We start from the raw sequence: 13,268 nt of genomic DNA, 5'->3' as shown, positions 1-13,268 counted from the left end.
TATCATTATCAAAGAGCACAACAACTTTTGCGACTGAATGCAAAGTGTGGCGTAGACAAGGATAAAGATTTGCCTCCTCGGCGTCAAAGACATCGTTGATGACTGAAGAATTAGGCAGATGCACAGACATGCCTGAAACTGAGTCAACACAACGTCACGTTGCAAACGTCTTGGTTTCAGACAAAGAGTGACCATCAGGGCATGGAATCGATACCAGACGTTAGGACCAACAACCCACCACACAGTGTGAAGACAGTTTTAGCTGATTGTAGCAAGACGTCAACACTTCGTGACTGCCTCCACACTCAGAAATCACCTGCGGAACGCTAGGGACGTTAAAATCTATTCACACACTGCGTAATCGTCTCCGTGAGGCTGGTCTCCTATCACGGAGTATATGCATTCGCATCCCACTCACCCGACATCACAGACAGACACGTTTGGATTGGGCTGAAGATCCTTTTAATCGGTGAATCAAGATATTGTCAAGACTTGTGCACAGACCGTCGTGTGTGGCGTAGACAAGGAGACAAATTTCAGGATTTCGCTCTGAACATGACCGCAATGGAGGGAGCTCAATTATGATTTGGGATGAGATCAGTGGAAATGGAAAACAAATCCCCATGTCCTACAGCGGGGCACGATGACATGTGGGCGCTACAGGGATGACATTCTGGATGTGTACGCGAGTCTGTATGCTGGTGCAATCGTACCGGACTTCATCCTCATGGACGAGAACACATGACATCATCGTGCAAGAGTCGTTGATGACGACAATTGTGGGCATGGAATGGCTTGCTCGTTTACCTGACCTCAAACCTTTCGAGCATATCAGGAACGAGCTGAAGATAGCCCTCTCGCGATGCCCTCAACTCTACAGAACAATATGCCCTTGGCAATCATCCATGGCCAGGCACTTATTGGGAGTGTGAGACGACGGTGACCAACTGTATTAGCATCACGTGGGTCACATACGCGCTACTGAGAGGTGTTGTTATTGTTGGACAACGAATATGATTCGTGATTTTTTAACGTTTCACTGTTGGTCGGATACTTTCATGTGGAGGGGAGTCGGACTGATTACTGGTCACATGTTGTTTGCTGACATTGTGTGTCACACCACAACGGACTTTGACGTATTTATTTGTAAAGTGGTGATCATAAGCAAACTTTTAGTAGTATATTTATTTTTGTGATTGCAATAAATGCACGAGGGCGTAACACTACTATATCACTCCCAACATGTAGAGGTGAAACGGGGGTAAAGAATCATTACTTTTGCTGACATTGGTAATATAAGTAGACTTACCTGCACAGCCGACCCCCCACGACGTGATCCCCTGCTGCTGCCACCTGCCGGCCTGGTAGCACACTAGAGGTCCGCCAGAATCCCCCTGATAAACATCACAACGTACAGTACAAGCCTGTTGCATGTTGGTTACATGTGAATTCTATAAGAACATGAACTTACTTGTCTTTGAATATTAGTTTGAGTGCATGTTGCCACACCCAGCAATATGACGGCGGTTCGTATATCCAGTGATTGATATAGTGAGCACGATCCACGCTGTCGCTGTAGCCTAGTGGTAAAGCGCTCTCTCGTCAAGCAAAGTTCTCTTGCTTGATTCCCAGCATTTGTTTAATATGTTAACATCCTGCATTAGTGTCCTCCAATACTATTTGGCGGGATTGCTTTTCAAAATAGGTGTGAAACCTCAATCGTCTTCACCCTCACTCATTCACTCAATGTGTGGAAAGAAACTTTTGTGTAAACTTCTTTAAAACACACTAAGCTATAGAACTAAGACAGAATGTCTTAAATCAAAGAGTGGATTGCTCTACCGAGCAACGTAAACAACGAATGATGAACGTGAACAATGAACGTGACCAATGAAGGTGAACAATGAACGTGAATACTGACCGTGAATAATGAACGAGAACATCGAACGTGAACAATAGACTTAAGCAATGAACGTAAACAATGATGACGAACAATGGCCGTGAATAATGAACGAGAACACCGAACGTGAACAATGGACTTAAGCAATGAACGTGACCAATGAAGGTGAACAATGAAAGGGAATAATGAACGAGAACACCGAACGTGAACACTGGAATTAAGCAATGAACGTGAACAATGGACTTAAGCAATGAACGTGACCAATGAAGGTGAACAATGACTGTGAATAATGAACGAGAACACCGAACGTGAACAATGGACTTAAGCAATGAACGTGAACAATGACCATGAATAATGACCGTGAACAATGAACGATAGCGGGGGTCTTACCTTGCAGCCGTCGATGCCGCCATTTGCGTAGCCGGCGCATAACATGTCGTCCAAGATCTCGTTGTGGTACCAGTCAGGTTTGTTGCACGTGGACGTCGGTAACACAGGGACAGCAGCCTGTTTCAACTCCGTCTCACAGCATGTGTCTGGAGGAGAACATACAAGTGATGGATGAACCCACATGCTGGCCGTACACAGACAGGGGCCATGCTGCCACGCACCTGCTTCTGCCTCATGCTCGTTTTCACCCGGAACGAACACAGTTTAGTAGGGTCTGTTGTACTTTAGTAATAGTGTTGTGCTTTAGTAATAGCGTGAACTGACCATTACGCACGCTTTAAACAGTTTAATATAGCGGCGTGTAACTTAACGTGAGAGGACACTGTCAGTCAAGGAAGACAATGCGAAAGGTGAGTGTAAATAAAGTTCAGTTCAGTCACTGTGACCCCTGCAGTCCAAGCCACGCCCTGACGCTGGGGGGCATTTTGTTCGACACAACAACCATCACAACAATGTTTATGTTTGTTTGGTTGGTTAACACCGCACTCCAGCTATATGACGTCTATATGTAAATAATCCACACTGAACCAGGTGTATTACTTTGGGATAGATATTAGCAACGTCCAACCGTTAACCAAGTCACCGCGCCTGACATTTACTCAATGGGTGAATGAGTAAGTGAAATTACCATGGCAACTTACTCCGTGTTTCTCCCCAACCGGTGACGTAGCACATGGTCCCAGCACGTGCTGCTTGGAGTGGAAGACACACGGGCTGCACGTGGGAAGTCATGTTGAATGGTGCGTCCAGTTTGATGAGGGCGATGTCAGAGGCTGAGGTGATGATGTCGTAGTCGAAGTTGACGTAAATACCATCCGCTTGACGTATCTGTTCTGTTGACTCGTTACCTTGTAGACGCTGTCGCCCGGCAACCACGGTCCATTCACTTGCGTCATCCGTACTACAACACAGACCAGCGTTGATACATATCTGAATGCAAAATAGAGTGACATATAACTTGCTCGTATTGACATTGGGTGAGTGGCCCAGCAGAGGTTTAACGCCACCGTGAAAGGTATATCACAGCGGGTCACATAAATTTGGAAGGAAATACAAATTATGCAGGTCTTAGTTATATTCAACTTTGATGAAACATAATCAGGGCGATTCTGGGATTTCATCCCCACGATCATAGGATTCTCACACCACAAAGGGACGCAACTCTGCACAGTGTATTGCGGCGCTTTAGACAACTGAGCCACCAGTGACATGGCCAAAGTTTGATCACCAGGGGTCAGATTCGTACCTTTCAAAACAATGGGCCGCCGTGAGGACCCACAGAGGGTGGATAATGCTCCCGCCACACTGATGAACGCTCTTCTCCTGCACCGACGTCTGCCACGGCCAACTTCCCGCAACTGCCGCCTTTCCGCCGACGATACGATGGGAATCCAAATCAGGGGAGATAACTGGTAGGCCACAGGTGGGACTGTTCGCTGTAAGAGTTTTACAATGTCTCATTATCACGCAATATACACATTACAACGTGCAGCGTACCCCTGAAGTGGAGTGGTCTCCCTTTAACCCTTCACAGCCGGGTATATTAAAGGTACACAGTGATAACCACGATATGCCAGGTTGTCGGAGTAAGAGTGACCATTGTCCACATTGGATATTATACATCTCTTTGTCATCGCCCTTCTGATGAACTCACATATTCGTTCAGATGTATATAATCCTGTGCTTCAGATGTGTATAATCCTGTGTTGACCCGTAAAAATAGTTCTTCGGAAACCCATGCTTGCCGTAAAAGGCGACTATGCTTGTCGTAAGAGACGACCAACGGGATCGGGTGGTCAGGCTCGTTGACTCGGTTGATGCATGTCATTGCATCACAATTGCTTGGATCGATGCTCATGATGTCAGTCACTGGAATGTCTGGTCCAGACTCGATTATTTACACATAGCTAGAACATTGTTGAATGCGGCGTTAAACACCAAACAAAAAAAATAATAAAACAATCCTATGCTGTGTGTTTTGTACTCTGACACTCACCACACACGAGTTCCTCGCTCCCGTCGTTGCAGTCCGGCTTGCCATCACAGACCACGGTGTTGGGTACGCAGGAGCCGTCGGAGCAGGTAAAGTCGGTCGGGGAACACGTTGCTGGTGGCGAGGGGAGACGACACAAGCGTCAGATCGAAACTCAAGTATGGCCTTCCACATAGCGATTGTTGTGATTGTAAATCAATATTAAAGTATGAGCGACTGCTATCATCATGTACGGCATGTTAGTTCGTACTTACAACACAGTTCGCGATTATCTGATATTGTTCCAACTTTACGTTTCGAAATACAGTAGGAAAGCAGTCGAGTTATAGAAAGCATGGTCTTCTCACATTATATCCCATCAGGTAGTCTCTCCTGCTTCTGTTTAGTCTGATATCTCCAAGTCCCGTTGTCTTGCATCTTCCCGAGGCAAGATGGCTTACTGACTCTTTTACCTCAGTTACCTTCCTTGCCCCATGGAAGAAGGTTGTCTAAAGTCTAAATGTTGCTTCAAAATTCAGAATTGCGCTTCGGTATTATCGTAGCTGAAAGCTATTCTTAACTTACGTATAGGATCATGGACAGTATAAGTAAGGTTGAATCCAATCCCTCCAACTGCATCATCAGAGGTGAAGGTCAGCAATACGTCACTTCCGCTAGACGTCAGATCATGCGGTTTACGGATCCCGCACAAATTACCCAAGATGCTCGAGGTTGTGTTTTCTCCGTCGTATATGACAAGGGCGTCGTAACTGCAGTTGGCTGAGAGTTCCACCTCGAACTTGTTGAAGTGTATTGTAACCGCCTGCCCTGGGGGTGCTTGTATCACCCAGCGGCAGTCGAGATGGGGGACATAGGACTCGGCGCCATCAAACCAGGGGGATGTGAGAACCCCGCCCTGACTGCCTGTCACTAACAACGTCGTGCCCCTACATCCGGGTGGTGGCGTCGTAGGTACGGGAGACGTCGTCGTATCTGAATGTACAACAGTGGATAACACACATTGATTAAACCCATTGTATTTCTGAGGTAGTGTGTACGTGAATGTTATTCACACGCGACCTTTGATTGGTTGCGTTTCTTCGAGAATTTTCACAAACATGTCTCCAGGTTCACAAACATATACCAAGGTTCACAAACATTTACCCAGGCTCAAATACAAAAGTCATGTAAACGTTTATAAGTGAAAAAATCCTTGTCACAATATTTTTTTGCTTTTGAGTATGTGAGTGAGTGAGTGAGTGAGTTTGGTTTTACGCCGCTTTTAGCAATATTCCAGCAATATCGCGGCGGGGTACACCAACATTTTGTGTTTGTAATGTTAAGTTTTCATTCATAATCACAAAACCTTCAACATGTCACCACTGTTTTCGCTCATTATGAAATGAAAGTGAAGACACTAAGCGAAAACATTGCTCACCCTTGCCGATGACAGTGTATTTGATCTTGAATCCGTGACCTTCAACGCCCTTGTCCGTGTTAAAGGTCACGTGAAGGTGATTCGATGAGGAGAGTAGCTCTCCCGGCAGCGTCTTCCCGCACAGCACACTGATGACGGTGCTATTGTCGTCCACGCCGTCGTACACAGTCACAGCATCGGCGCTGCAAAGAGAAGTGAACTCCACCTCAAAGTACATGAAGTCCAGAACAATGATTGCTCCGTGTTCTGCTGAGATGGTCCAGGCACAGTGTAGCTGCGCCGGGTAGTTGTGGTTGAGGCTGAAGTCGGGGGAGAGGATGTAACCAGAGTGTGAGGTGAGGACGACGTCGTGAGCGCATGACGATGTGTTGCCATGCCCTGGGGGTAGTAATATATCCACCGTCGGGGTAGTTGTTGCACCTACACAAGTTGTCAGGGGGAGATAAGTACACGTGGCAGTTACTTTAAAATTGACATCAGCATTTGTAACACAAACATTGGTCAAATGTATCGGTCTTTTTAAATTTCCCTTTTATTCTTTGTGCAGTGTGAAATCGCATTAAATAGTTACATTTTTCAGAGGCACGAGGCCTTCACTTAAACCAACAGCGCCAGTAGCAACAAGTACCATCTTTTAACGTCTTTTGGTATGACCCGGTCGGGGATCGAATCCCGGACCTTCCGCTCTCCGGGGACAAGATGTGAATGAGATCTGACCTGACTGAACACGTTGCCACGTGAGCTGGAAACCTTTGAAGGTATGGGAGTTGTCGCTGTGGAACTCCACTCGCACGTGCGTTCCGTCCACGGTGATGTTGCGGGGTCGGGTGTTGCCGCAGTACTGACCTGGGATGTTCAAATTGAATTATTGCTGACAAGATGATAAAGTCTTCATTTCCAAGTAGCTATTATGTGTTCTGTTCGCTTGATGGAGATTCATTCCATGCATGATAATTAGACCATGTATTTAATATGGAGGCACATGGCCCAAAATACAGACATAAAGAAGTTACATTTCTTAGCGCTGCGATACACATATATATATATACGTTCGTTATACCAATCGGCTTTTTATATATATAAAGAACTGACGGGTATAACGAACGTATTGTTTGGCCCCGACCAGTTTTTATACATATGCTGTACTTATGCTTATAACGACTACGGTTATAACGAACAAAAATTAGTGACCCCTTTGAGTTCGTTATAACCCTAGTTCACTGTATATACACATGTACTAGGATACTCTTTGTAGGAGATAAACAAATACATACAGAGATATATACACACATATAGCACAGGCACACATATCATATGTAGTATTCTTGGAAAAAAATAAGTATATTGAGTGGTATTGAACATATTTCTTACTTTTTGCATATTAAATGGGAAAAAACGTGGTGATACCGAATCTGGTTTAAACCCCAGATGGTGAGATTGACTGGCGCTTCAGACAATTGCATCAGTGACATTGACAATATTACCTATGGGTTTACTGTTTGTGACGTCGCGTATCGTCACGTAGTCATAGCGACAGTATCCATGGGGATCAGGTTCAAGGCTGAAGACGCCGGTGAAGAAAAACTCCAGATGCTTAGAGAAAGGAAATCAAGCATGACCACATATACAACATTTGTCAAACGTGTTCCCCTCCAACCCATCAATCATATACACGTGTACAACTAAGAAAAACGTACAACATTATGGATAACAAATTCTGGTTGACTGCATATGGCGACGTTTCGATGTAGATTATTACACCGTTGTCAAGCTGGAGTGACAACAACCAAGTGATGATAGATACATATGCATGACGTATTGTGATAAGCAGCAGGTTAACCTTGACAACAACGGTAATCCGTTTTTCTTACTTATTGGCTAACTTTTAGAATGCCAATCAAACAGTCACGTGTTCTTTAGTCTAATTAGTCTAATATGTGTCTCTTACGCACTTCAAGCACATACACATGTACAACATTAGTCTAGTATGTGTCTCTTACACCCATCAAGCACATACACATGCACAACGTCAGTCTAATATGTGTCTCTCACACCCTTCAAGCACATACACGTGTACATCGTCAGTCTAATATGTGTCTCTCACACCCTTCAAGCACATACACGTGTACAACATTAGTCTAATATGTGTCTCTCACACCCTTCAAGCACATACACTTGTACAACATTAGTCTAGTATGTGTCTCTTACACCCATCAAGCACATACACGTGTACAACATTAGCCTAATATGTGTCTCTTACACCCTTCAATCACATACACGTGTACATCGTCAGTCTAATATGTGTCTCTTACACTCTTCAAGCACATACACGTGTACAACATTAGTCTAATATGTGTTGCTTACACCCATCAAGCACATACATGTGTACAACATTAGTAAAATATGTGTCTCTTACGCCCTTCAAGCACATACATGTGTACAACGTCAGTCTAATAAGTGTCTCTTACACCCTTCAAGCACATACACATGTACAACATAAGTCTAATATGTGTCTCTTACGCCCTTCAAGCACATACACATGTACAACATTAGTCTAATATGTGTCTCTTAGACCCTTCAAGCACATACACATGTACAACGTCAGTCTAATATGTGTCTCTCACACCCTTCAAGCACATACACGTGTACAGCATTAGTCTAATATGTGCCTTACACCCTTCAGGGACAAACACATGTACAACATTAGTCCAATATGTGTCTCTTACACCCTTCAAGCACATACACGTGTACAGCATTAGTCTAATATGTGTCTCTTACGCCCTTCAAGCACATACACGTGTACAGCATTAGTCTAGTATGTGTCTCTTACACCCTTCAAGCAGATACACATGTACAACAGTAGTCTAATATGTGTCTCTTACACCCTTCAAGCACATACACATGTACAACATTAGTCCAATATGTGTCTCTTACGCTCTTCAAGCACATACACATGTACAACATTAGTCTAATATGTTTCTCTTACGCTCTTCAAGCACATACACATGTACAACATTAGTCTAGTATGTGTCTCTTACACCCTTCAAGCACATACACATGTACAACATTAGTCTAATATGTGTCTCTTAGACCCTTCAAGCACATACACATGTACAACGTCAGTCTAATATGTGTCTCTCACACCCTTCAAGCACATACACGTGTACAACATTAGTCTAATATGTGTCTCTTACACCCTTCAAGCACATACACATGTACAACATTAGTCTAATATGTGTCTCTTACGCCCTTCAAGCACATACACATGTACAACATTAGTCTAATATGTGTCTCTTACGCTCTTCAAGCACATACACATGTACAACATTAGCCTAATATGTGTCTCTTACGCCCTTCAAGCACATACACGTGTACAGCATTAGTCTAGTATGTGTCTCTTACACCCTTCAAGCACATACACATGTACAACATTAGTCTAATATGTGTCTCTTACGCTCTTCAAGCACATACACATGTACAACATTAGTCTAATATGTTTCTCTTACGCTCTTCAAGCACATACACATGTACAACATTAGTCTAGTATGTGTCTCTTACACCCTTCAAGCACATACACATGTACAACATTAGTCTAATATGTGTCTCTTACACCCTTCAAGCACATACACATGTACAACATTAGTATAATATGTGTCTCTTACGCCCTTCAAGCACATACACATGTACAGCATTAGTCTAATATGTGTCTCTTACACCCTTCAAGCACATACACATGTACAACATTAGTCTAATATGTGTCTCTTACGCCCTTCAAGCACATACACATGTACAACATTAGTCTAATATGTGTCTCTTACGCTCTTCAAGCACATACACATGTACAACATTAGCCTAATATGTGTCTCTTACACCCATCAAGCACAAACACATGTACAACAGTAGTCTAATATGTGTCTCTTACACCCATCAAGCACATACACGTGTACAACATTAGTCTAATATGTGTCTCTTACACCCATCAAGCACATTCACGTGTACAACATTAGTCTAATATGTGTCTCTTACACCCTTCAAGCACATTCACGTGTACAACGTTAGTCAAACGTTTCCCCGTCACACACAAACTTGCATATACATGTACATTATTTAATTAAATATCTGCTCTTACACACTAACACGTGTATAACATTGGTCAAATATCTGCTCTTACACACTAACACGTGTATAACATTGGTCAAATATCTGCTCTTACACACTAACACGCGTATAACATTGGTCAAACGAGATGTTCTATTTGGTTTATGACCGACCGCTGATGTTACAAATATTAACAAAAATTAACAGTTAAGAACATCCGTCCTTCCATCTACTCTGCTACAACTTAGAACAGACACTAACACCCTGACGACGCGAGCAATGATGTAGGAGCGCTGGCTGGATTATGTATAACTCACGGAGCCAATCGGAGAGTACAGGTCCCACGTGCAGTCGGCGTTGTTGTTGTAATCAGCCGGGTAGCTGATGCTGTGCAGGACGCCGCGAGGGGTGGAGTATATGCCCGGGTCGCCGCAACCCGACACAACTGACGAATCAAGGCAGCCATTAAACACATCGTCCACACCTTCAAGACTCCAATGTAACAAACTTCAGCGGGCCACACACGGGTGTTTCTTTCAGATAGATTCTATAATGATCTTCAAATTACATATATACAGAGACAACACACTCCGCACCTAGGTTATACAAATATCAAACAAACCGCGAACTCTTTAAACGCTCAGTGTCTACACATTTAGCAGTGCATTCCTCACTGCACGGTCTGATACTATTTAAAACAGAGCACCTACTGCAGGGTAAATATTACGTTTATGAGAAGAGGACAAGGTAAATCACAGCCTAAAGGATCCGCAGAACTTAAGAAAAAAGCTTTAATACACTTTTGTGACAAAGCAGACACAAGGTACAGAACACGACTTCTATATTTTACTGTTACAGCTTTTACAGTAAAATAACGTAACGGTTGTTTTCCATACTTTGTGTCGTCTTTGTTATCCGTCAACGTCTACGATATGCCAATCAAACAATTTAAGGTTGTGTATTGTACTCATAACAACACTTATCATTTAACTTAAGCATTTATCCATGACATAAGCTTATGACATAAAAACATGTATGTCATACCCCAATGACATAAGTATGCAAATTAGATATGCAAATTAGATAACCGGAAGAGCGAGCGGTTTGATTTGAAACTATATATTATAAGTGAAGTTACACCAGAGATATAATCAGATTACACAGAATCGTTGTTGTTACGGTTATTAAAGTTTCAATTATTCTGCAAAAGTCTGTTCAAGTATTTTGTTTAAAATAATCCGAGGAACTTTTTTTCTCAGCGAATTGTTTATTTTGGTTTACATGGCTATGGAAAACATGTATCACTACGCACGATCTATACGTAAGATTTCGACAAGTTGCTGATGTTAATGTTTAATGCAATTATTCCTTAATTTGGAAGCAAAAATGTGAAAATGATAAATAGAATTCATCACTCGTGTTTTTTAATATGGGAAATATCAACCTCGTCCCGTTTATCGGTATTTGCCTCGCCAAAGGCTCGGCAAATACCGATTAACTAAGACTCGGTTGATATTTCCCATATTAAAAAACACTCGTGATGAATCCTCTATTTAATGTATACGTGAGGGCACACAGAAGCTGCTTTAAAGTAAAACTTGCAACACGTTTTGTGGTAGACATGTGGGGGACATTTCCAAGTTTGACGCATCAGTGACAAGAATGATGTCCGATGAAATTCCCTATTTTGACTTGTACCACATGTTTCCGTGTGTGGTTTTTTTTTTAGGTGAATAGTTGACTTGCTTTTGCATGTGTTTGTAACGGATGCACCAGTGCGATATTCTCACCTTTTTGCGAACACCTGGTATCATCACTATTTGATAGTGAATCATAAACATATGCTCATGAAATAGCAATCGACTCTGCTTTTAACAGACATTTCCTATGAATATGGAAAGGATTTTGTCGCTCTTATTTTGAGTTTTTTTTATGAAGCGTCTGCTTAATGGTTGTTTTAGAAGATGAGATAAATAAAGTACAACTTTATGGCAGAACGTTCAAGTTGGGCCAGAGACTTGCTCACACGCAGATATTCGCTTGAAGTTCGAAACAGTTTCGCATATTTAGCCATTCTTGTGTACTTCAATATAATACAAAAATGGTGAGTGGTGGACAATGTGAACATATCTGATACTTTTCATACAATTATCACAACGTTTTCCTCATCTTTATATCTAAACATTGCCAGTGTGCCAACGGTCCTTATCCTCAACCCACACCCACCCCCATAATATAAACGCTGTTAGCTTAAAGATTTGTCTACCGGTCATCTAGTATTAATGCCCACCCGTCACGGGACAACTATGCTCATCCTCGCCGTCTGCACAGTCTTTTTTGCCATCACAGACGTTGACGCCGGGCACACATCGCCCCGACTGTCCACACTTTACCTCGTTGCCTGGACATTCTGAAACATGCACAACTGGTCAGTACAGTGGTCAACTCTTCAAACGGTGTGGATATTTTACACCATGCACCGTCCTTTACACATTCCAATATGTCTACATAGGCGGATCCAGCATAGGGGAGGGTGGTCAGCCCTCCCTCCCCCCCCCCCCCCCCCTCCCCTCTCCCTCCCTCTTTGAAGACTAAATGTAGTATGCTGTGGCCAGTTATGATGTCATGATATATCAAACTAATTAAGTACACTCAGTATACGCGAATGTTATGAAATATCTCAGTACCTCTGTCAACGAGTTAGTTCTACAGCTCCAACGTCATCGTTATGTATGTACCACCACCTGTAGGCTCACACAATCGCCCATGATAAAACTGACGGTGTCCCACTGTGACACAAGCCGACAGTGTTTAGTGAGATGAACTATATGGACGGAAGCATGTTGATGATTCTAAGTGAGTGTCATACGCAAATACGCACCCAGCAAGAAGCCTGTTGACGACGTGGTCAGTTGGGCCAGCAGTAGTAGAGTTAATATGTCCATCAGCGTCGACTCCAGTAGACTTTCGCGGTCATATGCTGGCGACGAGGAACGCCATGATAAGAGATAGGGAGATATTCTTCCCACCAACATGTCGGGAGTGGCGTTCTTATCAGCAGACGTATATAGCTGTGACCAGGATTCCGGAAGTATGGTTGATTTTGGTTCATCTTGAAGGATCAGTAATTTCAACGAGAACGGACATCTGTCCATATTTAGGGATTCACCATGTGATATTCAGGATTATTAATTAGTACATACAGCATGTCCAGTCAACAAGTTATTATCTACAATACATCTGTCCGACACGTTATGCTCAGTATGTCGACCTGTAAACTGTCCGACACGTTATGCTCAGTATGTCGACCTGTAATCTGTCCGACACGTTATGCTCAGTATGTCGACCTGTAATCTGTCCGACACTTTATGCTCAGTACGTCGACCTGTAAACTGTCCGACACGTTATGA

The 13,268-nt window shown here is 43.1% G+C and overlaps 1 protein-coding gene across 1 annotated transcript in view; it reads right to left on the bottom strand.

Annotated features, from left to right (window-relative positions):
• Nucleotides 1–13,268, bottom strand: part of LOC124150381 — a 38,753-nt gene that overhangs the window by 552 nt on the left and 24,933 nt on the right. The window contains exons 13-24 of the mRNA XM_048400989.1: nt 12,740–12,929; nt 12,149–12,268; nt 10,176–10,303; nt 7,245–7,353; nt 6,478–6,606; nt 5,761–6,180; nt 4,908–5,315; nt 4,347–4,457; nt 3,597–3,786; nt 2,992–3,251; nt 2,291–2,436; nt 1,310–1,394 (exon numbers count right to left, since the gene is read on the bottom strand). Coding sequence (XP_048256946.1) covers nt 1,310–1,394; nt 2,291–2,436; nt 2,992–3,251; nt 3,597–3,786; nt 4,347–4,457; nt 4,908–5,315; nt 5,761–6,180; nt 6,478–6,606; nt 7,245–7,353; nt 10,176–10,303; nt 12,149–12,268; nt 12,740–12,929 — 2,296 coding nt within the window. The remainder of the gene's footprint in view (nt 1–1,309; nt 1,395–2,290; nt 2,437–2,991; nt 3,252–3,596; nt 3,787–4,346; nt 4,458–4,907; nt 5,316–5,760; nt 6,181–6,477; nt 6,607–7,244; nt 7,354–10,175; nt 10,304–12,148; nt 12,269–12,739; nt 12,930–13,268) is intronic.

The sequence above is a fragment of the Haliotis rufescens genome, unplaced genomic scaffold (genome assembly GCF_023055435.1).
Source record: "Haliotis rufescens isolate VD_foot unplaced genomic scaffold, xgHalRufe1.0.p SCAF_20, whole genome shotgun sequence".
Classification (NCBI taxonomy): domain Eukaryota; kingdom Metazoa; phylum Mollusca; class Gastropoda; order Lepetellida; family Haliotidae; genus Haliotis; species Haliotis rufescens.
The sequence above is the reverse complement of the archived record's forward strand: the minus strand, read 5'-3'. Positions and strand labels throughout refer to the sequence as shown.